At 50.5% G+C, this 26,929-nt stretch overlaps 1 protein-coding gene across 2 annotated transcripts in view; it reads right to left on the bottom strand.

Moving 5' to 3' along the window:
• HID1 (HID1 domain containing) overlaps nt 1-26,909 on the bottom strand; it is a 29,435-nt gene extending 2,526 nt beyond the window's left edge. The window contains exons 1-18 of one of the 2 annotated variants that reach the window (XM_048064205.2): nt 26,166-26,909; nt 19,981-20,130; nt 17,452-17,622; nt 14,489-14,602; nt 11,707-11,813; nt 11,110-11,226; nt 10,375-10,597; nt 9,916-9,972; nt 9,679-9,819; nt 9,189-9,279; nt 8,404-8,555; nt 7,070-7,148; nt 6,257-6,421; nt 4,864-5,091; nt 4,278-4,384; nt 1,061-1,141; nt 652-743; nt 124-282 (exon numbers count right to left, since the gene is read on the bottom strand). In XM_048064205.2, coding sequence (XP_047920162.1) covers nt 124-282; nt 652-743; nt 1,061-1,141; nt 4,278-4,384; nt 4,864-5,091; nt 6,257-6,421; nt 7,070-7,148; nt 8,404-8,555; nt 9,189-9,279; nt 9,679-9,819; nt 9,916-9,972; nt 10,375-10,597; nt 11,110-11,226; nt 11,707-11,813; nt 14,489-14,602; nt 17,452-17,622; nt 19,981-20,130; nt 26,166-26,231 — 2,300 coding nt within the window. In that variant the 5' untranslated portion in view covers nt 26,232-26,909. Of the gene's footprint in view, nt 1-123; nt 283-651; nt 744-1,060; nt 1,142-4,250; nt 4,385-4,863; nt 5,092-6,256; nt 6,422-7,069; nt 7,149-8,403; nt 8,556-9,188; nt 9,280-9,678; nt 9,820-9,915; nt 9,973-10,374; nt 10,598-11,109; nt 11,227-11,706; nt 11,814-14,488; nt 14,603-17,451; nt 17,623-19,980; nt 20,131-26,165 lie in introns of both variants that reach the window. The other variant, XM_048064204.2, reaches the window with a different exon arrangement.
• Between the last annotated feature and the right edge of the window lie 20 nt (nt 26,910-26,929).

Raw genomic sequence — 26,929 nt, 5'->3', positions numbered from 1 at the left:
CAAGGCAAAAGTATCTTTGTATCCCTTAAATGAGAGGCAATTTCAAGCTGGCCAAGTTCATCTACTCTCTTTACAGACCAACAAAATGTTTGGAAAAGATCAAGTTGCATCTAGATGGTTTACCTCAAATAAATAACACCCCACATATAGGTCCGGAACCACATGGCAGTGCCCGAGTTAGCCTGATACTTGCGAATGAGGATGGGGTGAGGGACAGGTAGCAGCCCCACCAGCGTGCCATGTTGCAAGAACTTGAGGATCTCCGATTCATCTGTGAGACCCCTACAAAGAGAACAGGAACATAAGTGCCATGTCCCATGGACATCCCCAGAACTGCTGCAACATAAAGTATCACTCTAAAGGAGCCACAGTCACCTGCTCCCTGTGTGTGTTATCGAGGACAAACACTCTCTCTACTGAAAAAAAGAGTTGGGAATGGATCAGACGAACAAGAAGCCTGACAAGCCAGATAACATCTCCTCTGCTAAGGCTGTAAGGCTTTCAATTATACTTTACAAGAAAATAGATATGAGTAAATCAGATTTGCTGACCTGATTTCCCCTACAGGCCCTCCAAACCTCACAGAGCTCTTTACACCCTACGCAGCCCTTTTTGTCTTTGTCAGTCTCTCTCTCAAAACAAAGTACCTACTTGTCAATGCAGATCTTCTCCACCTGAGGGACCAGCACCTGTAGGAGCCGCATGATTGTCTGCAGGGGAAGCTTTGACTTCCAAGACATCACCTGTGAGTAATAAAGCCCACAGGGAAGTTAATGCACCATAATAGCAGTTTTTCTACAGTTATCTCCACTACCACTACAACAAATGATGTTTACAAAAATCCCAAGGGTGATGGATGAGCTGAGTGCACAACAACAATACAATAGTTTGTATTGATTGTAAAAAGATAGTTCCCTGAGGAAATCCTCTCCTCTGGGAAAGTCTCTGCTTTGGAAAAAAAAAAAGGAGAAAAAAAAGAAAAAGAAAGGGGGGAGGGAGAGCATCAGGAAAAAGCACTTCTGCCACAACTCATTTATTTCCCCTGTCCAGATTCCCTTACCCAGTCAGGAGTTGGGGTCCACTGTCCACTGGAGGATGCACTAGAGAGACGCCTTCGGTCCCGTCGGGGATGTGACACTTCCTATAAATAAATTATAACTTGTTTTATTTTGTTTTAAATAATTATATTAAAAATAAAAATCACACATTATAGCAAGAAATACAATTCTCTGTCTGCTGAATTTCTCCCAAGCTTTTCCAGAGCTGGGCAAGACAGTTCAGCCTGTCCCTAGAACAGCTCAAACCCAGCAGCTTTTCATTCACCAAAACCATTTGCTTCAACCCAGTGAGTGGCAATATTTGATGGGGTTAAGGTGTGGGACCCCATGGCAAGGTTACAACTCCAGTCACCACTGCTGACACTCTGCTGGAACAGTGGGTGAATTAAATGGTACAGGTGAAAGGCAGTTCAGGCATGGTTCCTTCTTCCAGTACAGAGATTAAGCAGATAAAGGCCAAAGCTTTTCAGACCTAATATAATATAATGCGTATCTCTGGGCTTTTTGGTGCCCATCCTGGTACATCTCAAAGAACATTTTTCCAGGGGTGAGCTCTTGCAACTCCTAACCAGCCCCTCTTAAGGAACAATAAACTCATGCCCCAAACAGGAACGCTGTCATTAGTGACTTCTGAAAAGCTCTGGCCAGAAGTTCAAGACCCAGAAATCTTTTATTCTTCTTTTCCTCTCCATCACTCTGGAGACATCACAATCACCCTGATTTTTCAAGGTCAGCCAAGGAAACCTCCCAGTATTCATGGGTGGGACAGAAGGAAAACCCTTTAAGATCACTATCAAGACAAACGTGGAGAGGCTATTTCCTTCTGCAAGGCACCCTGACCATTCATTACTGCAGTCTAGAGCTGACTTCTTTGTGACACGAATAGGAACAGTACTTCCTTCCAACCGCCATTTTGCACCTCTACATTTAACGTCAAAGGGACGTCACTGCACAGACTCGTTCACACGTCATCTTTGCAGCCAGAAACAGCAGGTTTGGGGCAGAGCTGTGCTGCAATCCTCTGGAAGCTAACGGTGCTTTACCAGTCCTTCTGTGACCAGGGAACAGCTCAAACCAGCTGCTGGACACAGATCTAGTGACCCATGATTCCGCTTCACAGGCTGCCAGAGGAAGAAAACCCTTCTTCTAAAAGTTCTCAGCAAAGTTCTCACTGAATGACAACATAATTGTGTGCTTAAAGACTTCCTGCTGACCGTGACTACACCTGGCACCAGGAAAGGCCAAGAAGGGTAAAACTGATCCTACTCTATTCAGGAACACTGTTCATTCCAGTTTATTCAAAGCCTAAGCAGCAATATTGTTTGCAATGTTGGCAGTTACAGCCTTACATTTCAGCTTCAGTGCCTTGTCCCCATCAAGCTTCTAAATATAGAATTCATAAAAACAAAACCCTTTGATCTCCTTCAGATGACCTTACCCTCTTCCTCTTTCCTTCTCTGTCTCCCACAGCCCTTGCCCCCTTTTCAGCTGTTATCCAAGGGCTGGCAGCCAGCTGACATATTTAGGAGAGGCGAGATGGAATTACATTGAAATGTGAGGGGTGTTAAACGTTTCATGAGACACTTTTGAAATGTTTATGGCTGATAAGGGAAGAACATTGCAACAGATGATGGAAAGAACTTAAATCACTCGTAAGGGTGGGGGATCCTAAAATTTATCCCGTGTCTCTTCTTAGTTTATCTTAACTCGATAGGTCAGAATCAGGATGGAGCCCAGAAAGAAGACAATGTTCAGACAGCCTGAAACACCACAACCCCTGGAGCCTGGTGCATGCGACCTAAAGCACAATGCAATTGCAGCGATGATTATCACCGTAGCAAATCCCACACCCGGTGCTTTACTGCCCTTCACCTCCTGTCTGCCTTCTGGCCCCATGCCAAACGTTCAGCCATGCAGACAGCACTGCTGCAGCCAGGTAGAACAACTAACGGGCAGCTGTCTGTCCAAGACTAAAGACCCACATGCGCACACACACAAGCAGAAGCAACGGAGAGGTTCAGAGTGTAAGGGTAAAATACAGGAGTCTCCAGCCTGCTCTGCTAGATTGAGATGCCCTTGCAAATGTCTCCCACTTGCATCTTGATTCTGCAGCGTTGTCACAGCCAAAACCATGTCAAGAGAAAAACAGACCTAAAGATTCTTGTAGCACCTCCACAATCCATAGAAGCCCACGGTAAAATACATCACCTCACCTCAACTCATTACTTCCTGCCCAGTTGGCTCTACACCTGGTGAGAGCTGGTCAAGAATTAAGCAGTTCCACAGAAAACTCATAGAAAAAAATGGAAGAGAGTTATGCCTTTCACCACGGGGCAGCCATGTGTCCTTGTGTGGATGGATGCAGTGTTCTCACTGCATTCAGATGGCTCAGGGGACAGTAAACGTTTACGTAGAACACAAGGCAGCACGAGGTGTATAAATGTGGCCTTGCTGAAGAAGCACACAATGTACAGGGCAGCCTTCCTAAGATGCTTCCTACAAGGCAGCCTGGAGGTTTTTGAAACCAGACTGGAAAGATCACTATCTGAGGAGTTAATGGCGAGCAACAGAAGACTACTGCTCCACTGAAATTGGAAGGCAGCCATTTTATAGCTCTTGATGGGGAAAGTCAGTAGATGCCAGAAGGCTGACACCGCCACCAGAGCCTAAAAGAGCAGTGCAGCCTTGACTCACAAACCGCAAAGCCTCTGTCTCATCTATGTTGCTGAACAACTGCCACTCTGAAGGCAGCGTCTCAACCAAGCCCTCATGGGAGCACATTTTTCACAACAGCAGCAAGCCAGAGGATGCTGGTAGAGCTCTCCATTCCAGAAAGGACAGAGACAGAAAAGAAGCTGCAGTCAGAACCTGAGCTGAAAGCCTCTGCTCAATCAGGAATTCATCCCTTTGCATTTACATACTTACTGCTCCATCAGCAGCTTCAAGTTAGAGAAAGCTCCTCTAGTGTCCTAGCTCGTGTGTCACTAGCACGAACATGGAACAACCAAGATGATGCAACAGTACTCCTGAATAATGGTGTTTTGCAGCACAGCTCATTAGCAGCACTATGCATATTGCTTCTCATGCGATGCCTTTCTTCAGAGGGCCCAACCAGACCATCTGAAGTCCCACATTTTAGTCTGTTTCACAACAAGCTCTAGATCTTCCCTACACACCGATGCCTGGCCTTACCCCGCTCCAGGGCTCCCCATCACTCACAGCTGAGGGCAGGTTACCCTCTGGTGGAGGTTGTGAAGACTCAGGCTCCAGTGAACGCATGGTCCCATCCTCTGATACCTGCGACTTCTCTGTGAGCTTGTCAATCCCTGTGTTCAAAACACAAAAAGCTCAGAAGCAGTGGATTAGCTATGCTTAAAAGCAGGGTGTTCTTCTCTGCCCTACCAAGCACAGACACTCTAAGCATCTGCTGACATCTGAAACGCTCGCCTTTCAACAGGAGCAGTGAGATCTAGCTTTGATCTCATCACCCTAAAGGGATTCATTTGTCTCTGGAAAATGCTCCTTCTTGCAACGCAGACACAGAGTTCACATGGATGTAGTTAAACTGAGGCGAGAAGTCAAGATTGAGACAAAAGGTCATGTAGACACTAGGTCTGAGACTGCACTTTACTTTGACCTGCTCACAGCTTGGGCAAACTGATCTGAAGCTGAGACTGAAAGGCAGTAAGTCATTCACAGACGTAAACTCTTAATCTCTCCCACACCCAGTGAAAGGGTGAGTCCACACTGTACCTCACAGTGAAAACAAACTGCTCTCCTGTTACAAAGATAAACTAAAGCTGACCTGGAGTAGCCACCAAACTTGTCTTCAGTGTCCCTGGTTCAGCAGGGGCAGCAGGACGCGACCCCTCCATGGAGGCTCCATCCTGGGAGTTGGTGCGAGAAATGGGCTCAGGAGTTTTCTTCTTGCGCTGCAGACCTTTCTGGATGGACTGCGAGTCCGTGGGTAAGTTGGCCAGCTGGTGAAACACGTTCCGCTTGCGGATAACAGCATAGACCAAATTTGAGTTCCCTGGGAATCACAGCAACAAAATAAGTAGAGAAGGAAGACTCTGCCAATACAGTCTAGCTCACTGGAAACATGAAACATGATCGTGGAGTCCCTGCAAGCTCAGAAAACCATGCTCCCACCCGTTAAAAGCAATGGCACAAGGAAGAAAGAGCAGAGTTCTGTACTCTTTTATCCATCACAAAGCAGTAAGGAAAATCAGTGAAACCCTTCCCAGGGAGGAAGGTTGACAAGAATTGGCTTAGACATTGACATTCAAACAAGTGAGAAATAATGGGACATTTTAAGCCATATATTACCATCTGTTTTGGAAGAAAAGTTTTTTTAGTCAAGATTCAACATTTCTCCATCTTCAACAAAAAACACACGAAGCAAGTCAGGGGCATTCCACTTGAGGAGAAACAGGCTTACAACAGGAAAGCCGAAAGACCAGAATTCCTACCATCTCTAAGGTAGCAGGAAACAGAATGAAACCGTCATCTAACATAAAATATAAATCACACCCACAAAGGCTGTTGTAGGATCTGTCATCCACCGCTTGCTAGTTTTCCATTAGGTAAGCAGAAAGACCACTCTTGACTTGTGGTTTTAAAGCAAAATGTTAATTTTTGAGCAGGGAGAAGTAAGAGCTCCCAGAAGGCTAAGGGACCTCACTCTAATTTCCTAGAGGTAAGCAATTGTCATGTTTTTAGGAGGGAAAGGGTAAGGGATTTCCTGGAAAGATAGCAAGTGCTAGAACTTTGTCTGAATGGGGCTTTTTGGTCTCCAACTCCACAGCCCTATCAGAGCAGAATTGAGAGGCATATTTAAACATTTAAAGAGATGGAAATCATTTTGTTCCCTCACTTTCCTGAGCAATGTGGGCAGTTTTACAGCAGCATTCAGCCAGTTACAACTTAAGCCTTAAGCACTCCCTTTCCCTTCTTCCCCTCTATCCATCTCAACTTCTGGTCTGTAGGAGGCTGAGGTTATGCTGACAAATAGCAGCCCTTCAGTGTGCTCCAGTCCAGCCCATCTGGATCAGTACCCAACACTGGCTACCTACTAACCCAACTTCTCAAAGCTAGACGAGTCTCCACGTAGCTGGTTTCTATACTTCTTCCCTTCCATCACGAATTTGGACTTTCTCTAAACTAGCACAAACCCACTAAATACAGCAGTTTCTTACCATCAAATTGGTACTGAATTATGTTGTTGAAAACTTCCAGCAAGAAGAAAACAAGGTGGTGGTTCTGGACAGCAGAGAACAAAAACCAGGTGGTAGAGAAAGCCTCCAGAAGATGCAGTAACTTGTTAGCAGCCACCATGGAGAGAGACTTCAGGTATGGAGACACTATAAAAGGCAAACAATTAAAACTGGAGATAGAACAAAGGAGCCACATAAACACACCACTAATAATGTCACTTCTACCATCTCCTCACCCTGCGCTTCTGGGAAAGCCTCATGGAATAGCTGAGCCCAACAGGACTCTGCAGAAATCTTTCTAAAAATAAGAGAAGCTAAATGTAGATATGGCCTAGCAAAAGGAGGTGTTTCTGCTTTCAGAGTATCTTGTGTGATTTTACATTAGTAACACCGTATCTCCCGTGCCTTCTGAAAAGCCTGCACAACTGGAGCTGCCTGGACATCTGCTAAGCCCAAGGGAAGCCAATGCCACCATGGGGAGGTGGCACTCCCTGCTGGAGAGGAATAGCACTGCTGCCACCCTCACCAGGCGGTCTGGCAAATGCCCTTCTGCCACCCCAGAGGGGATCCAGGAACCCTGCTGTCGCTCCCTCTGCCTAATCTGACCAAGCCCAGGCAATAAACCCGCAGACAGGTCAGATCTGCAGCAAGCATCTCTAGCACAGAATAGAAAGGGACAGTTTCCAGCAGCAGTCACTGACACTGGTAGATGTTAACCGGCACAGGTAGGAATGCAGGGAGAGGCAGCAAGAGCAGCTACCCCCTCTGTGGGTGGTTGTTTCACACAGGGCTTACCGTTCACAACGATGGTGAGCAGGCAGTCAAAGAGAGGCTGCAGACGCTGATGCCCGCTGGTTATGATCTTGTGAAAGACCTACGGCAAGGAAAGGGTTCTTGAGCAAGGTAGTACCTTACTGAAAGCACCCTCTCAACCAAAACCAGTGCCACCCCCACACTAATCGCTACCTGACACCATTCCTTCCTAGGCAGGGCCCTGCATACTCCACAATTACACAGGTGGGGAAGGCTGCTCTCACTGCAGACTTGTGCTCCGGGAGCGCAAGCTTTCATTTACAAGGAATCTTTTGGGGATGTGATTATGGCTCTGCAAACAGAAACTGACTGTGAGCTGCTCCAAAATGCACAGCCAGGCCGAGACAAAAATAAGCAACCAGGAAGTAAGAACTGTCTTCACCTCCAATGGAGTTTTGTCTCTAACCCTAATGACAGCTGCTTGAAATGCCAAGGAGCTAATGATCTCACGTTTGATTTTAGCGCAAACTTCCAACTCAAATGTTTGGCCTACATTTCTTAACTACACCCTCAGACATGGACATTTTCAAATGCCCCACAACCAGTTCAGACATTTTCAGTCTTGGCCTTCCCACCTCCAGCAGGCATGCTTGTAGAGCATGCAGCATAATGAAAATACAGAGATAATCTGTAATAAAAGTATTGAAATATAATAACAAAACACACAGCATCAAGAACAGTTTTGGTGAGCAGACTTCTTTGTACTCCCTCTAATGGGAATCTCCTTTTGGAGGTTTAATCAGACGCTGCTGAGAAATTCTTCCCTGACAAATGAGCACTAACATGCCACGAGAGTACTACAAAAGGCTGGTACTGCGAAACGTACAGCTGTTTGCAGGCAGTATTGTGGCCCTCATCACTACAGACTGAGGCATGAATGAAATCTTGCAGCAACCTAAACCTGTGGGGTTGAGCTTCGTAATACCGTTGTCGCCCTTCTGACAAACAACTCTGGTTACTTGGGACAGAGCCAGCAACACAGTCAGATCTCCTGCCTCTAAGTCTGTTAGAGATCATCCACCCACCCCATTGTGCCAGGCCCAGAGTCCTTTAGACACTAATCCAGCTCCATCCCAGATTTGTCTTCTTTGGGATCATCTGCATGATGTATGCCCCCTGCCAGACACATCGCCTCAGGTTAACAAAGGAAAAAGATCCCACCAGTCCTTGGATACATCCCACAGATTTTTAGCTATTCAGTGGGCTGACAGTCTAAGAAAGATCAGTAAATTGTTCTGCTTCCTCCTCCTGTCATTTGTGGAGGTATGAAGCAGGAGTTAGGAGAGACAGAAAAGGACTGCTGGAGCTATACTCACTATGATGAGCAGATCCGCATGAGTCCCTGTGAAGACAGGGATGTCCATAGGCACTCGTACAGAATACGGCTTGTTCAGTCGAACCCCAAAGTTACGCTCCCCACTGAGAAGCAGGAGGATAAATACCCCGATGTGCATCAAGCCCACTCGTGCTGCAGAGGAAGACAACAACAAACGTAAAACATCACAATGAGACCAACGGACTGCTGAAAACAGGAGGGCAGCAAGGACAGAGGAGAAACACAATGGGGCTCAAAGAGAAACTGCAGAGACCAGAGTATGCTGATAAGGGACATCCCACACAGAGTTCCTCCCGTTGTGAATACCAGTGTCTGTCTCAAGCCCCAGTGGGGCCACTACAACACTAAGTCTCAGGTAGACTATGCTTTTCTTTATGTTCTTTATGTAAATCCATTACCATAGTAGGAAAGATCTGACTTCTTCCCACTATCCAGCAATGGAGTTTTACCCAATTTATACCCAAAGCAAGAACAGATTGCTCACTTCTCCCTCTTCATGAAATCAAGGGGATGGCTTTTGGCATAAGGACTCAAAACGAGTTAGCAAGTGCTAAGGATCTCCCCTCCCCGTTCTGTGGTATAAACCATGGCCTTCTAGACCGTTACAAACATCAAGACCCAGGTAACGGAACCACTCCACGACTGCAGAAGACTAGGGACATAGACTCAAGCTGCTATTACATCTTAGTGGTAAGGAAGAAGCATCTTAAAAACACTCAACTGCTAAGCACAGACCATCCCAAGTATTGAAAACAACCAACTTACATTGGTCTGCTCTGGCATCGTTGAGAAAATACAAGATTGGGACAAGGATGTCCAGAACATCACTGCTCTTCAGCACAAAGAAGAGGAATTTCTAGAAGGAGAGATTGCAGACAATCATAAAGATATTTATTTTATTTCCACCATCTACAGGACTCAGGCTAGGTAGCCTCAAGCTAACTAATCTCTCAAGAATATCAAAAAGACTGGTATAAGCATTGGCACTTTATCCCCAGCATTATTTATAGTTATTTTAATACCTGCTCCTGTACTTGCCTCAAGCACTGACCTCTAGGAGCTAAAGCCCCTCTCACAGGCTCTCCCTGGGGCCAGAGCAGTCCCAGCCCACCCAGCTGGGAGCAGTGCTGCTGACAGGAGCAGCACAGAGTCACAGCTCACAGCCCTTCACAGCTCTGTCTAACCTGAGCCACACCAGGTTCTGGGCAGCAGGCAGACAGGAAGGGGCAAAGCTCAACAAGAAGCAGATTCACACCTTGTTGAAGTCACAGAGTTTCCAGAATAGGACGAGGAGTTCCTGATGGAATTGGATCTTCTTGGCAGAGTTTGGCAGGTAGGTCTGGACCAGCGGGTTTGATAACAAGCGGGCCACTCCTTTCAGGATGAACTGGAAATCCTGCTGACAGACCAGGAAAGAGACTGTGGTGGATTCAGGGCTAGCGCAATCAACAAGAAATCAGGCAAGAAGTAGTTCAGGACAGGAGCACATTACCTCCTCTCGGTGTATTCTTGAGAGGTAATTCACAAACAGGTTGTCTGGTCCTGGAGGCTGCGTTCAAAGACAATGAGTGAAATGCTTACTGGCAACAGGATTTACTCAGGAAGTCAAGTGTAACCACTGGCTCTGGGCGCTAATGTCTCTCATTTCAGCTTTCCTCTCTGAATGATCCAATTTTAAATACTACAAGACAGAGCACCTGGGGGATCAGTAAAGTCAGGAGCTTCTCACTTACATGCTCCTGATCCAAGTCACTGACCAAAACCTGGTGGTTTGGTTATCTGTGGCTGCTTAGTGTCCTACAGGAAAGGAAGAAGAACTGGGCCAGAGACAGCAGACTGCAAAGGAGTGTTGCTGGGCCCTACAGGTCAGCCCTACACACAGGGCAAGCTGGTATAAGAGGACCACAGGGAGTTCAGGAGACCAGCAAATACAGATCCCAGTGTCACTCACATCCACATCATCCATGGCCGTGCCAGTGGTCGTGCCATCCACGGTGGGACTTGAACTGGTGGAGCTGTCATAGTCCAAAGTGACAATCAGCACCTGGGCGGCCTCCTCTACGAGGGGCTCGCGGTAGTCAGAGAAAAGCAGGTGGTTGTAAGGGATCCCGTAACCCACCGGGTCGTAGGCACAGACGACGTTCAGGAGCGAGGTGAAGAGGGGGAGTGCATGTCTGGGCAGGAGAAAACATTCTCAGAAGGCAGAAGCAGGAAGCAAATGGTGCTGCCTGGGGAGAGACAAGCACTTCTCCCCAAGATTTTGGGATCATGACAAAACACTAGCATCTTCTCTAACCCACCTAACTCTATGACAGTGGCCCATGACTGAGCAGCCCAGAGACAAGAGCTGACACTCCACCTCCCAGCTGGTCTCCTGGACTACAGCTGAGAAGGAAGGGGAGGTCAAAAAGACCTCCCAGAGGAATCCTGTCCAGACTCCGGAAAGACTTAATTGTGCTGCCCCGGTGGGCAGCTGTCACCTGAGGAGCCGAAGTCCCAGAGGAGAGAATGTCACTAGAGGGCAGCAGTCACCTGCCACCACCAACCACTCTGCAGTGCCACACCACCATCCCCACCAGGGAACAGGATCTGCAGCAGGGATCTACAGCACTCCCCGTTACCAACATGCTCCCTGGGAAAAACCTGAAGGTATTTCTCCCTCTAGCACGCAGTCTCGCACCCTCACCTGTTCTCCGTAGAGCAGAAGAACTGCACCCAGGGGTTGGTGTTGCTGCTGTCTGAAGAGGGAGGCAGATACATGGCCTCTGAGAAACAGGTCAGCAGCAGTTTAAGCAGCTCTGTCCTGAAAGAAGGGAAGAAGAGGCCAAGTCCTGGAGCCGTTCAGGAGCAGGGACTGGGTACAAAAGGCACAAACACTTACCACAACAACACATAAAAAAAGCTCAGTCCCATCTAGAAAGTCCTTCCCACAGAAAGCTGAGACCATTTCATTTCATAAGCAACATTTCATTCATAAGCACTGGCACAAAGCTCAGCAGAACTTTTCGGGGAAAAAAAAGATACAGAGCTCCTCAGCCATTTCAAAGCAGTGTTTTGCCAGTTCCTGTTGCAGACACTCCATCTCCCATATCACATTACAAAAAGCTCTTCAAATGGACAGCTGGATTTCTTCTTTGCCGACAGACATGTTGGCTGAGAAAGGGACAAAGGCCCTGGGAAAGTCACAGACATCCCAAGAGGCAAGTAGAGTGAGCCCATCTCCCTCAGACCCCCTCTCCTGAGCCCAGCTTCTCTCCATTTCTCCCTTTGCAGACTCCCTTACCTATTCAAGTCATGGATGTAGTTAGGCTGTGGAGAGTGAGCAAAGCCCACTCCTGCCTCCCAGATGTACTCACAGCTGTCAATGGAGTGGATATCTTCTGCTGTGTCCTGTGGAGAGAGACAGGAGGTCAGAGCACAAGCTCATGCAAGAGTTGACAGTGCTTCTGGAATCCAAGGCAGCTCAGCTCCGATCTTTAACAGTAGCAAAGAAACCAGCTGAGAGGCATCCAGACACTCCAGGCTGTAAATACCAGCCCCACCCAGGCAGCATCCCTGAGAGAGAACCTCTCATCTTCAACAGGCACTGGGTATCACGCAGAATGAGGCCCTTCCTCCAGCATGCCACGGCGCAGTGCTCGCCACCTCCACTGGGAATGGTCACCCACCACCAAAAGATCCCGGATATGTTATGTTCTCATATGGGATGCATCACCACCTCCTCTCCTTTCCTCTGCATCTCATGAAACACAGCCCAGGTCAGGCTTTTTCCTTTTTTCTCTCCAGACCGAGAGCACCACATGGGGGGCCAGTTCCCGCTCGACACCTCCACACTATCTCAGAGCCCATCAAATTGATTTTACACACATAACAGTGGCCTGCAATGGCTGTGCATTAAAGGCAAGAGAAGCAGCAAATTACCCCTAATTTGTACTAAAAGCACATACTGCTGTGACTTGCTTTTCAGAGGGCAAAGCAAGAAGGTGACTCTCCCAGTCAGAGCCCTCCCACCCCCTTGACAGCTCCTGGCATGACTCCCGAACTCCTGCTTTGCAACCTGAGGAGATGAACCATAGCAGCCTGCCCTTCTCCTTTGTTGCAGTCAGTTGAGTCAGGGTTGACGCAGCTTTGCTGAGACAAGAAGGCACTGAGCGCCACATGCTGACCCTCCAGAAACAACGGGGAGCAAGGGCCCAGATGAATATATTCACATCAAGTGCACTTGGCACACTTTGGCTGTCTCTTTTCTTGGGTTTAATTAAGCAAATTCTATTTTTTCCCCTCCCTGCAATCGGGGAAAGCACATCAGAGGAAAGTCTTTAATTGCTCTGGGTTCCCACTGCGTAACTTCCTTCCCTCCCTCCCATAACGGCACTGATCTCAGGACAGCAGGGCTTCAGGACAACCAAGATGCACTCACCACCTCAATCACAACTCCCACAAAATCAGCATGTCGACAGCAGTTACTGCAGTCACAGAGGCAACTGCAGCTTCCTCCACAGTCCAGGTTTTTCCTGCCTTCCTACTCACTTTATGCAGACAGGACAGAGCTTACCTGCTGCCAGGTGTCTCATCCAGCTACTCAGAACAACTCTTTCTGAGATTGGAGTGCCCGAAATCTCCTTCACAACCAAATCTTTAACACCTGCCACGCACAGGTTTCATGGAAAGAAATGCAGTTGCATCCACACACCTGTTTCTACCATGTGTGACTAAGCAGGAACACTAGGAGGAGACAGCACATTACTAGCCATCATTATGGTAGTTTCCCAGGTCTAAAAAAGCAGATGCTTGTGTCTTCAGAGAACTCAGCCTTTGTAGATAAGTGATAAACACACAGATGCAGACACTGTGCATGACAGAGGGATCCCCAGTTACCAGCAATAATGCCAAAGCCGACTTCAATAGAAAAACAAACTGTAAAAAGACCACGGGTCTCTCCCAGGTCTCCTTTGTCAATTCCCTCCCACCACTTACTCTTCCTCTTTACTCAGTTCTCCTTCAGCAACTACCAGCCACAACCTGTACCTCTGGGGCCACATGCTGTTCTGCCATGAGCGTGAGGTGGTTGTACTCACCTCTCTCCTCTAAACCTGCAGCCAGACACAAGAGCACAGGTCAAACCCAATCCAGAGAGGGAAAACAGCTAGGCAAAGACTGCAGTGGCAGCTAACAGCAAGTAACACAAAGCATTCATGATCCCATTGTCTAATTACATTTATTTAACTTTTTAAAGAAGCTTCATTAAAGAAACTGTTTCTACCACTCAAATTTTGAGCAAACTAGATAGTATTCAGGTCTGTTGGGGAATTTCGCAGTCAAATACACATTAGTTGATCATGGTGTGTTTTTATTATTATTATTTAACTTTACTTCACAGCAATACCAAAAAGGAGGGCTGCCCACTTTTGGTTATAGTCTATACCTACAATAAACACCAGAAAGCCTTGGGTTGGCGAGGTCCTTGGGACTGGCGAGGTGGGAGAAGTGCAAGAATACATCCTTAATACACCTGGTAGGAGATCCCTGCTTCAGGGAACTCCTCTGAAGTAAAGACAGTCTCCGTAAGTATCAGAACACATTTGTCTTTGTTATGCAACACAGAGGGAAAGAAGGTGGAAAGACACAACAGAGACCACAGACTCATCCACATCACAGCACCTGGAGTCAGGCAAACAGCAACTTCCTGCCCTGGACTGCGCCAAATTGCCAGTGAATGGAGCAAGGTGCTAAAGGTCTCTGCTCTGCTGGGAGCAACAGAAGAGCAGCTGTTTGCCAGCACGACCACATCTTCCTGACAGGCAAGCTGTAGTGCAGGGGTAAGCAACGGCCTCTTCAACTGAGACTCACCCAGCAGTCCTAGAACATCCATTTTTGAGGACACAAACACCACAGAGTGAACCCAAAACACTGATCAGTGTTTTGTAATGCAGCATGTGTTCAAGCTCAGGGACTCCACGTTTTCCTGCCTACAAGTCAGCAAGGAAGCTGCTGAGGTCTGCCAACGTGCCCCCCACCGTGCAATTAATCTTCCTCTATGGAGGTAATTTCGTGATTCAACTCACCACCGTGCTCCTCCGGTGGCTTTGCACAGTGAAATCAGGACAGAAGAGCAGGTCTGCAACAGCAAGGAGCAATGATTCAGCCAGCGGCCGGGCATTTTCATCATCGTCATCTCCCTGAAAGTGAGAATTGTGGAAGAGTACTGTCAGCACGGGGTTAGCAAAGAGCACACAGTAACACTATTGTAACACAGCAAGAGAAGACAAACTCCCCATGAAGGTGCAGGGAGGCAAGAAGTTACAAAGGGACATGAGGGAGAAGCACACAAAACCCACCCAGGAGAGGCAAAAAATTTACCCTGGAAAGTGGTGACTAAATAGGAACAAGGTCTTTAATTAGACCAAACTGAGCAGGCCCAGAGATGTTGGGAAATCAGAAGAGTAGCACTGGACGCTGCCACGTGGAGATGCTTGGCTTACTGAGGGCAAAAGGAAAAGGATCCACTTACAGAAAAGAGGGTTTTACAGTCACAAAGGAAACAAGGAAGGTGATTCACACAGACAGCAATAGGAAGAAGCCAGGCACCAGTGATAACAGGTGTAAAGCCTCTAAAAGTCCTGCATGGGCTGCCAAGAACTGGAGGTAACAGAAGAGGGAGAGGCGGTGTGTAGCGTGCTCAGCAAGGGGCGGCCTCGGCCTGCCGTGGCAGAGCAGGCATGACAGCAGAGGGGATTTTGCCATCTCCAGCATTCAAAGCAATCACTCGAATCATGCCTGGCTACTCCTCTGCAGCTGTTGCCCTGGGAAACCTTGCCAGATCCTGCCTGTCAAAGAGCATCCTGGATGGGAGGCTTCCCCACCACGCACCGGTGCTGGGGGGCAAGGCAGGGGGCAGGAATGGCAGGAGCTTATCTGTCTCGGGCAGGCTTCTGCCAGCCTGCGTGTGACACGTGGCTCTTAAATCCCAGCAGGCAGCCGTCGGGGATAAGAGCCTGCGTGGCTCTGACATCTGTCGCAGCGACTGCCACCGTCAAACAGATCCCGGATGTGAGAAGCCCAGAGAGGAGGGATGAAGCTGTCAGGCAGGAAAGATGCTTCTGTTCAGGAAGGATGATGAAAGGAAAAGCACTAGGGTCCATGGGGACTTCTTTTTCAAGAACGATCTTTGCTAAATATAGCTTCGACTGCCAGAAAAAGTCCCTGCAGGCTCCGGGTACCACATCCAAAACGGGAGACATGCAACAAGCCACTAAATCTGTGCAGTGTAGGGAACGCACCCAGTCCTCCACAGATCTCTTGAAAGATTGCTGTGTTTTTCAAAAACCGTCACCCATCCTCTTCCTAAACACAAGAACATAACCCTAACAGCCCCTGCCTAATCCCAACACCCCTGCTTCAGCGACTGCATCCTCCCACACGTTCCCTTGACCTTTACAGGAGGGAGGGACCCATGCTCCAGGAGCTCTGCCACCCATCACCGCATCATGAGGCGGGCAGAAGATAATCACAGAGATAATGGTCCGGGCACATCATCCTCCTCTTCAGTTCCAAGGGAGAAATCAGCCTTCAGACAGCAAAACAGTTGCTCCTAGATTAGACGTGACCCCCACCTTCCCCGGGGTCTGAGGGCTTTATTTCTCATCCCCTGGCAGGAGCTCAGCCAGCCTTGCAGCTGTTCTGCACGAATGATGGACCGATGAACCACAGCAGCTCCCCGAGCATTCAGCAGGCACGACGCATGAGGAGAGCTCCTCAGCACAGCACAGGTGGGCTGGGCTGGATTTCCTTGGGGTGGCCCCACCACTCTGAGGCTGAGAAACTCTCCTCCAGCTGCTGAACAAGGTGGAAGAACAGTTGTAACAGCAGCTGGATCAGGGCACCTGGCACCTCGCACGTTCCTTCCCCAAAGGAGCAGGGCTCAGCAGCTCCACTGTTAAGCTTCTCCAGCACTCTCAGCCCCTGCAGGGATCAAGGGGCGGACAGCCACCCCCCCAGTCACACAGGTCACATAGCAGAGCTGCTAGCAATGGCTTCCTTTTCCCCTTGAAGTGGCCTCAGGCAAAAGAGATTAGAGGTGGCAGGTGGAGAGAGCGCAAGGCTAGGTTCGTACTGTACCAAGCACTGCCAATCCCTTCCAACCCTCCCCCAAAACGCTGCAGAACACAGAATATTCAGGGGAAAGCAGGCTCTTCGGCACAGTCACGCTGACCTGCAGATTCAGAATTTCCAGGAGAGCAGTCTCCGTGCACAAAACAGCAGCTGCTAAGGGAGAGAGCAGGTGAACAGTATTCCTGGCCTAACACAGCTGTGTTTTCAACTCTATTTGCAAAAGATCCTAGAGCATTTTTAGTGCTTTTCTGTGCAGAGGAACAAAACTGTGCCCAGTCTGCAAACAGAGAAATGTAGGGAAGTTCAGAGACTGCCCTAAAGCTACACCTGTCACTGACAGGGCCACAAACAGTACCTAATTCTTCAATTGCTCTTGCTTAGTTGTGGGCTTCACCCAGCAGCTGGTTAAAACTGTCATAAGCAGGATATTGAACCACGATGCTGAGAGCTTCTCTAGCGCTATTTGCTGTACCTGTGACATTGTGAAATCAGTAGAATCACTAAAATCAGTGAAACCTATTTCAGCTCGACTCTATTCTTAAATCCACTGTAGTTAATGCAATAAGCTCATCCCAGTTTTAATAAAGTCCTACAGCCTTCAGTACCGCTCTCGCATTCATTTCAATGCATACCTCATGCTGGAGAAGCTCTCTCTCACGTACCAGCTCTCTGTTTCTACAGATACACTCCCAAGTGAAATATTGAGATGACACAGCAACCCGTGCTAAGCGGAGCAGTTGAGGGTGAGAGGAAGAGCACCAAGAATCAAAGAAAGGGAGCTACTCAGAAGATGCCATCTGGTTCCTGACCAAACAGAAATGACTGCGCTGCAGCTGCCCCCAGCTGCAGGGAGGGTCTCCTCGCCGCAACCTCCCCCTCGCCCTCCAGAAAGAAAACTAAGTGCCAAGAGACAGACCCCTCCTCTGCCAGCCCCAGGGACAGTTGACCAGAAGAAACCTCTCCAGTCTGGGTCCTCAAAGATGTAAGGCAGGATGCGGGTGAGGAGCCGGCAACAGTTCAAGACGATTTGTCTCTCCTTCTCTGTGTGGCAGCCGCTCTCTGCTCCCTGCACCAGCTTCTCCACGGCCTGAGGGAAACAAAAACAAGGCAGGTAGCATTAGCCGGGACGTGAGCAGGAGCTGCAAAGCCCTGTCCTGCTGGTGACGCCCTCACATAGTTACAGGCAGTGTTTGGAGCCCATCTTCCCTGAGTTCAGTGGTACATCTGCATTGCTGTCTGAAACCGCCTGCAGAAATGGGCTTAATGGTCTTAACCAGACCTCCTTCAATTTCTTCTGTCCCACTGCAAGAGACCTTACGTGCCAGGAGTAACCCACGTAGTGCGGGCAGAAAGCCACAGCACCACTGGGCTGCTCCCAGCACCGCCCCAGGACTCCCCAGACCTCAGAGAGCAGATGAGATCAATCGGCCCCACCACGCGCACAGCTCAGGCCAGAGCCAAGGCAGCGGCTCCGCGCTGCATGGCGAGAGGCGCTGCTGGGGAAAGGCTGCGCAGAAACACAGGGCCCAGCAGACCTGTACGAGCCGCTGGGATTACAGCGGGCACCTCTCCTGACTCAAGAGGTGGGAGGCAAGCTGCTGCCCGTGGCTACGTGCACGGTACAGCCTCCAGCAGAGGCTGTCGAGGCCCGCTTCACTTCTGCACCGCCGCGCAGGAGGGCGGTGGCCCAGGTTTCCCCCGCTCAGCCTGTGGATAGGACTGATGCTCTGGAAAGAGAGGCTGGGCTGAACCTTCGCAGTCTGTCTGATCGCTGCTGACCCCACCAATGGGGAGGATCACACTGGGTTTTCCAGGACAGGGATGTGGCTCTTGCAAGGCAGCAACCACAGCCCCAGCAGCCAGCGGCAGGACTTTTACCCCCAAAAATAAAAAGGCAGCTCCTTCCCCCAGCACCTGCACCCTTCCTCTTAGCCCTGATCCCAACGGGAAGGAGAGGGGAACGAAAGCAGCAACATTTACCAAGGATTCACTGTGCAGCTTTCTAATTCACGGGGTCAGGTGTCCCCACTTCTTTTCACAGCAGACTGTCTGGGTCACTGCTAGCTCGCGTCGCTGCCTTAATGGGCGTTTAAATGCCGCTCGTGCAGTCTCAGCCCATCCACGCACAGCTCTGTGAGGGGGTGTAAATATTTTTCCAGCCACATTTATACTCTGTTCTGTGGGGACATAAGCTGAGTCTCCAGCCACGGCTGCAAGTGACGTTTCAGCCATGCTGTCGTGCTAAGTCCAGCGTCGCACCGCACCCGGCACGGCTTGTGGCCTTCAGCCTCACAAAAACGTGCAAGAGCCTGCAAACTCCTCCGACCCAGACATCCCAACATCGAGGGTTCCTCAATGAACAGCCCTGCAGTGACCAGGTCCCCCAACACATCTGCTACCAGTAAGAACAGCCCATATTTTAGTCCTGTTTAATTGTGGAAAGAGGACACAGAGCCGAAGGAGTTACGTGAGAAGGGCTGGGGATAGCTGTACTGACCAATTCCCAATCTGCTGCTTGCCTGAAGCTAGGAGACAGCACTAGGGAAGAATCACTGTATTTTCCCTCATTTTTGTATTCTTCTTCAAGCATCCACTACAGGTATGTCTGAGGCAAGATACCCGGCCAGGGCACCTTCGGTGTGATTCAGGAGGTCTCGTTCACATTTTGCAGAGCAGGAAAGAAAACCAGGATGGTAACAACCATTTTGAAGTGGGAAAATGCCATTCAAAACATTTCCAACATGCCAAATTCAAGGCTGCTCTTTGCATGACTCAAATCAAGAGCATCATTAACACCTGCACTTTCCCAGGCAGCATAAGGCTGTTCCCTGAGCAGTCTCAGCTGTTGCTAGCCAGCTTGACAATTTGCCAGACCTAGCAGGGTAGGAAACAAGTCAACGTCCCTTGTGCTCCACGCAAGGACATGGCAACACCAGAAACAGTGCCAGGGATGTTCTGATGTCACAGCAGAAGGAAGAAAAGGCTTAAAATCTCCCCCCAACCTCATCCAGGGGAGTTTTACAGTGACAAACTCCACACCCTTCTGGGATCTAGGAGCTTGAAGCCGAACCGATGCATGGCGAGGAGCGATTAGATGCGGACAGCAGTCAGATGCCTCAGCCTCACCAAACGTATGCAGCCTTGGTGTGAAGTGCCCTAGGTGGGAAGCCCTTTACATTGCAGGCAAGATTCATGAGGGCAGAGTGAGACTTGGGATGAGGACAAGAGGGGGAAGGCTCCACACAGAGCAAATGCTGGCTGTGGTCTGTGGTAAACCAAGAGAGGAAGTGCTAAGAGTTATCATCGGGGGAGACAGTGACAAGCAAGCACAGCACGGGGTGCAAGGAGGTAATATGGTACCTGTCCCCGCTCGGGAGCCATGGGGAGCCATGCAGGGACACCCCCTGCCAGCACAGCACAAGGGAGAAGGCAGTGCCAGCCTTACCTTGTAACAGAGGGTCGCCAGGTTTGAAGGTGATTCCTCTCTCACCGCTCGGATCTCCGCAGCTGGCACCAGGGCAAAGACATCCTGCACTGAGGTGGCTGTGTCTGCCCAGAACTGGTCCCAGAAGGCATCATCCGTTGCCTCCACAGGCTGTGGAGAGACAGACGGGGTTACAGAGGCAGAACTACCAGCCCATGAGGTCTTTCATGGAGTCACAGCAAATACAAAGCCTCAGCTTATCTGCAACCTAGGGCAGGTGTGACAAGCTCTTTACTCAGGTGCATGGGCCAGGCTGCTGTCATGTGCCCTGTCACCTTCAGAGCCACGGGGTCCTGCTGCGTGGGTGGGATGAATACACGCATATTAACACCATGCAGCGTGACAGAAATGGATCCGTGATTTAACTCGGAAGAGGAAAATGGAAGTGCTTCCAGAGGCGTTTCCCCAGGTGTGCTGAAGCACGGTGGCCTGCAGCCGCCCGCCCTGCCCTCATCTGGGACGAGGGGCAGCTCCCGCCCGCGACGTGCAGGGGCTCCAAAGCAAGCAGCGGCTCTTGCGAACCGCGACAGTCAGCGCCGTGGGTGGGTCTATCACGTCGGATGGGGAAGGGGCAGAAACGCAAGCGTGTGTTTAAGTTAAACAATCCCTGCCCGCTCCCCAGCTCCGTGCAGCCGGCAGCACGCTCATCCGGGTCCGCGCTGTGCTCAACGCAGCCGAGACGTGATGCAGCGGGGGGACATCACAGCTCTGAGACAGAAGCGCTGCATTTCCCCCCTGCTGCCAGGACGGGAAGAATCAACAGGACCTGAGCTCGCAGCCTGGACTCGCAGGTGACGTGTCACCACCACCGGAGGCCAGAAAGCAGAGGAGGCGCAGGCAGGCTGCCGCCAGACTGGTGCAGCAGGTCGCTGCCCTGCAGCTCTCCTCCGCCAGCTGCGGTGCCCTGGGGCGCCGTGTCAGTGTCCCGGTCCTTCCAGGCACGCGAGGAATCAGCCCAAGCCACCCTCCAGCCCCAAACAAAACCAGACGAAACCACAGGTGGTTCCGCACCGTCTTAAACGCTGCTCCGGTGCTGAAACCCTCTTCGTTTTATCACCTGGCCAACAAGGCAAATTCCCACCAAACCCTTTCTCAAGGGAAAAGCAATGTTTCCAAAGGATCCAAGCTGACAGCAGCTCAGAGGGGATCTGTAGGAACAGCCAGGTGCTTTCAGCCTGGCTTTCAGGGGAATCCCGTTCCCCGAGCATGCAAGGGAGCCGCAACCTGGGCACGAAACACCTACATGGGAGCAAAGCTCTTTTGCAAATCAGATCTCTGATCACACTCCTCAAAAAGAGCCAAGCATTTGGAAAACCCACCGAGGTAATGCAGGAAACCTCCTACACTTCCTTCCCCCCCTTCCAAACCACAACCCCACGTCTAATTGCCACATGCACTCCTGGCCTCCTGCCACGGCCACTCCCCCTGCCAACAGCGAGCAGCGATTGCTGCTAATTGGAGATCATGCATAAATAACGGCTCCTCCCTCATCTGGAGGGGAAGGAGAAAGCCATTTCCCTCCAGCATACACAGATCCCTTTACCTCCCCGTAGCCTGCGGCCTCCTTGGAGGTTGAACACAGCTGTGGTTTTACACGGCAGCTACGACGGATTTAGCCTCCGACTAAAATGACACGGAGGTAGAGGAGCACGGCAATTACCCGAGCTGCAACTTTGGATGCTGTGGCCACAGGAAAGTCGTGGCTGCCATCTTGGCAAGCAGATGATGCTAGAACACCATCTCTTTCCTTTTTAATAGCTGCAGCAAGTCAGCTTCCCGTCCAACAGATGGTATCCCGCGTACAATCCTGGGACAGGGACTCGGCACTGAGTCACGCTCATCCCTGCAGCCCCCCCGTTTTAATTAACGGCCTGGCATCACGGAGCTACTTCATCCACATAATATTCATCTCCTCCATAGAACGCTACTGGATGTTTTTAAGCTGGTTGTACTCCGCACGCAGCATCTCTGGGGACCTAAATAGCCATTTCCTCGTGCTGAGCTCACCCGACAGCTTATGCCCAGCATGCAGAAAAGGGAAGTACAGAGACCTAGAACAGTCCCGTTCACCAGTCACGGATATTTTCATTGCAAAATGTCAAGATTTAGCTACAGGTGCTGGTACTGCACACGCTGCAGTGACAAATCCCAGTGCCGCAGCCAGCCTTGGCTACGCACAAGGTGCTTCAGCACGAAGAGCTCCACGAGGAGCTGAATCCTCATCAGCAATATCGCAAGCTGGGGCCACTTCACATCCGCCAGATCAGCACAGATGTGTCCTCTCTTGGCGAGGGAGCTGCAGCGTACAAAGAACCAAATTCACCTCCAACACTGCGCGCAATCTGCTCTGCACCAGCGGTACGATGAGAATGAAGACTTCATTGCTGCGGCAAGAGTCGGGGGATCACCACCTCCTCTCCACTCTGGCAGCACGACTGGCACATCTGGAGAGCAAAGAAAGTTCCTGAAGCCCCCTACACCCCCCCGCAGAGACCTCCCACTTGCTTGCTGGCCACACAAAGGCAGAATTAGTCCTACTGGACACCCCCAGACTTTATTTCCCAATCGTTATGAACTCGGGGTTTCAGGTTCTTAGAAACACCATCCGCACACGCTGCAGGAATCAGAAAAGGAAGCCACATGGGCTACAAGCGCCTTGCCAGCTTCTGAGCAGAGAAACACAAACCTGACCAGGCAATCCTATGCAAACAGGATACATGGCAGGAAACATGAAAGCAGAGTGGAGCTGACCTCGTCCTACAAACAGGAAAAGGTCCCGAAGCACAGCCTCCCCCCATTTGTTACTGTCCACAGCCTGAGGCCAGTATCACCTTCACTTTCTCATTCAACCCCTTCCCGCTTTTCCTATAGTCCCTCTGGCAAGGTATTTGCTTCCTCCTCAGAACCAGGCCCCGCTGGCAAGGTTTTCCAGCCAGTACCGCACAAATTCAGCTAATAAGTAACAGCAGCATGCTCCTTTATCCCCAAAGGAGGCAGAATTACAGAGTGCAATGACCACGGAGCCATTCATGCAGCACCTGATGGAGCTCGAGGAGATCACGCAACCCTGCAGGGCCAGCTGGTTAGCTTCAGACAATTCAAGCACCTCTAACCACGTTTGTGAGCCCCTGCGTAAAAGGAAAGTCAGAGGACAAGTTTATTCAAAATGTTAATAAGTAGCAAGACTCCATCCTTGCTGCCAAGAGCAGCAGCTCCACGCAGTTCTCTTAACAAAAGTGATTTTTTTTTGTAAGAGGATCTTTACGGTCAGCAGCGCAGAATCAAGGAGAAACCCCACCTGAGTCTTTTACCAGGTCTCTGCTCCCACAGAGTGCTGCAAAGGAAACTGGAAAATGGGATTTGTGGAAGTCTGGCAGTGAAAGCCTAGGAGAAGAGTCAGCTACGTGGAGTGTTAGCTAAAGTTTTGGTTTTAAGACAACAACTTTGCTTTTGATCAGCCTGGGAGACTTGGATATTTGAATACTTTCAGAAATAGGCTACTCAGAGGCCAGTGTCTCTCTGACCGTGTGATGTATTTTTAATCAGGCTCACATTAACAGCCCGTTGTAATAGTGCATCTGCACATCAGTGAGAAAGACAGGAGGAAAGTTTGTCCCTTGTGTTTGATCCTTCCTGCCTCTTTAAAAGCAGAGGCACAGCTGGCATTTATATTTAACAAGCTAGTTCACAAGATCAAAATTTCTTATCTTCCAGTCGGTTGCTTGCAGAAACCATTTAATCTCCAGCTAACTGAGGAAAGAAAGCACGTTTCCCCAGCAGCTGGGGCTCCCGGCTTCAGTTCTGTGCTCTGCCACCAATGAGTTGTCATACTGACAGCCCATGCTTCTTTTCACCTGTGAAGCAGACAGCGCTTTTATGGGCACTTTGGGAGTTAAAAATCAGTGAAGTCAGTTTCATTTTCATCCATCCTTTGTTTGACTTTCAAGTTTTGGGCTCCGCATGTGCTACGAGCATTGAAGTATTATGCTACTTACAGTTTTTTTCTATTTTTAATGTTCACATGGGAACACTCTTAATGAAAACCTGGAGATTATAGCAACTTATTTTTAAGATAAAACTACCTTCAGTGCAAACTCTGAACTTTCGCCAGTGAGTGCTTTCTGCTGGACCACTTCCTTCCATCAAAGCCTTGGGAAACCCTGCATAGTGCATTACTAAGCTCATGGTTTCACGTTACCAGTGATTTGATGAAAATCTATTCCTCCAGCTACCTAATGTAAGAGGAGAAGGCTGCAAAGAAGAAGACATGCTGCTGAAAAAGCAAAGTGTATTTTAAGCTAATGGCTTTGAAGCGGGGATTCGATTCCATACGTTATTGCAACGTGGTTTTGAATCCAGACGCGTGTACTGGGAGGCTACACGGAGGCTGCTGCTGGTGCAAGCTCGGAAGGCTCCAGGAGAGTCCAGTCATGCATCCTGCACAAGCAAACACCAGTGCCCTTCTGCGGTATGTAAATATGGGAGCGCCAATACCCCACCCTTTTTCCACATGGCAGGCAGTCTCACCTAGACCACAAAGCTGTGAAATGAATCCGGTCAAGAACGAAGCCTTTTCTCCTTCCTTTTATTCAGGGCCCCAGCAAGCCTCCTTTCCTTGCACACGTCAATAAACTGGGGGAGGGGAGCGCTCTCCTCTTGGCTGGCAACATGAAGGATTGCCTCATACAGGATTTTCTTTGTGAGCAGCAGACACAGAGGATACCTTGAGCTAACATAGGCACTGAGAAACTGGGCTTGAATTTCCCCCCCCCCAGTCTCACTTCAGAAGCATGTTCCCCAGAGAAGGGAGGACAGCCCAAAGCCGAAGGCACTCTGAACTATTTTGGCATCCGAAAGAGACTTTGGAAGAATCCCTTTGAACATTAATCCATCCACTTCTCTTTCTGCCTGAGGATATTGTGGAACATCCACAACAGAAGGTGTTTTTAAGGACACGTTCCTGAAAACCATTCCTGAGCAATGCAGATAGAACCAGCACCGCTTTAGAGAGTACGAACGCGACTGATTTCTTACAGACTCTTACAGCCTTACTTTCTATAATTTGTTTCCCAGTCCTAGTCCTTGCCTCATGAGTTTTCACAGATTACCTCCCCTTACCCTTCACCCCTTCGTCCCCATACCCCGTTCTTCTGACTTCACTCCCCACCCTCACATCTATTTCTTCCATCATCTCTCAAGTTTTCCCAGCTGCCATTATTGCCTCGTCACCAAAGGCAGCTCAGAACAGCAATTCTCTGTTGTAGGCCAGGGGAACCCAAGACGTGATTTCCCAAAAAACCAAAATCCCTCTGCCCCTTAGACACAAAAACAGCCTTCTGCTTCTCTGCCAGCATGCTGCTGCTGGACCCCAACTTAAGACAAGAGCTAAACTAGCTCCAGGACGTGCACAACATCTGTTCCACCTCCAGGCGACCCCACTCCACACATAGCCCTGGCTGCCTTTCATTTAATTCACACCTCTTCAGCCTTCAGAAATAAAGCGTTATTTCACAGCTCACAGACGGAAACTGCTTCTCCTGCAAAAAAATCTGTCCTAGCAGCACGGTTGGCCAACGTCCCCTTCGATTAGTTCTTACCCAGGAACAGGGCAAGATTCTCCACCGATTATTTTGAGGGGAAAAAAAATAACACATAGGAGGCATTGCAAGGCGCAACACGTCGGAGGTCGCCAGCACCGCGCCGCAGGCACCTTCCAGCCACACGTCACCCTTCCCCGGTGTGGGAAGCGATGGGTGCCGTGAGCGCGCTGCCGGCCCACCTGGCACCCACAGCTTCCCCCATCACCTCCGCACCCCGGGGAGAGGCGAGGTGACGGATGGGGGCAGCTCGCCCCGATCGCCATCTGCTCCCTGCATCATCTGCAACAGGGCTGCACCGCCACAGCCCAACGGCGGTGGGCCCAACCTGCTGCCCGCTGTCCTCAGGGCACGCAGCCCTGCACGCGAGGAGCCCCAGAGGAGAAATCGCGGCCACCCTCGGTAACAGCCCTGCCCTCAGCACCGGGGCTGTCACGGCCGGGAGGGCTCGGTCAGCCCGCCCCGGTCCCCTCGGGGCGGCTCCCGACATGGCGGCCCCCTCCCCTCCCTCCCCTCCCCGCAGCCACCCCGCGACATGGCGGCCCTCACCTGGGTCTTGGTGGTGAGCTGGATCACGGCCTTCCTGAAGTTGAGCTTGGAGTCGGCGCTGCCCATGGTGCGGCGGGCAGGGCCGGGCCGGGCCGGGCCGTCCCTCACGGCGCTGCTCCCTCCTCCCCGGCTGGGGCCGCCGCTGCCTCCATCCCCGCTTCCCTCCTCCTGTCAAGCCCGGCTCGCCGGTGCCGGCTCCTCCTCCTCGTCCCCCGCCGGCCTGCATCCCGCCTCCACGCAGGCACCTTCCTCCTCCCCGTCTCCTCCCTCTCTTTCGTTCCCTCCTTCCCCGGCTCCCGGCCCTTTTCCAGCTGTCATCCCTTCCCCGCTTCACCCCTCGCCTCCCTCCTCCTCCTGGCGGGCGCTGCCCTGCTGTCCCCTCATCCCCTGATGATCCCCATGCAGGCTTCCTTCCCACTGCCCTTGCTCCTGCTCCCTCCCTCGCCTTCTCTCTTCATGATTTTTCCCTCCTCACTTTCCTTTTTCTGGTCTAGGCTCCCTCCGCCATCTCCCACTCAGCCCTTTCTCCACTCTACCCCCCACCTTCACCAGCAGCCCCTTTCTCCTCTTCATCCCCATACCCGCACCTCCATAACCTTTCCTTAGCCCCCCTCTGAGGCACGAGCATCACCCTCAGCACCCTTCAGCTATTTTGGGACAGCCTGGTGGCTCCCCACCCTCTGGACACGAGCCTGGGGCACCCAGGGGTGCCCTCGGGGACTGGGGTGCAGGGTTTGGCCCTCACCGACCACCTCAGAGCAGCC

Source organism: Anser cygnoides, chromosome 19, assembly GCF_040182565.1.
Source record: "Anser cygnoides isolate HZ-2024a breed goose chromosome 19, Taihu_goose_T2T_genome, whole genome shotgun sequence".
NCBI classification, from domain to species: Eukaryota; Metazoa; Chordata; class Aves; order Anseriformes; family Anatidae; genus Anser; species Anser cygnoides.
This window is presented reverse-complemented; position numbering and strand designations above follow the sequence as displayed.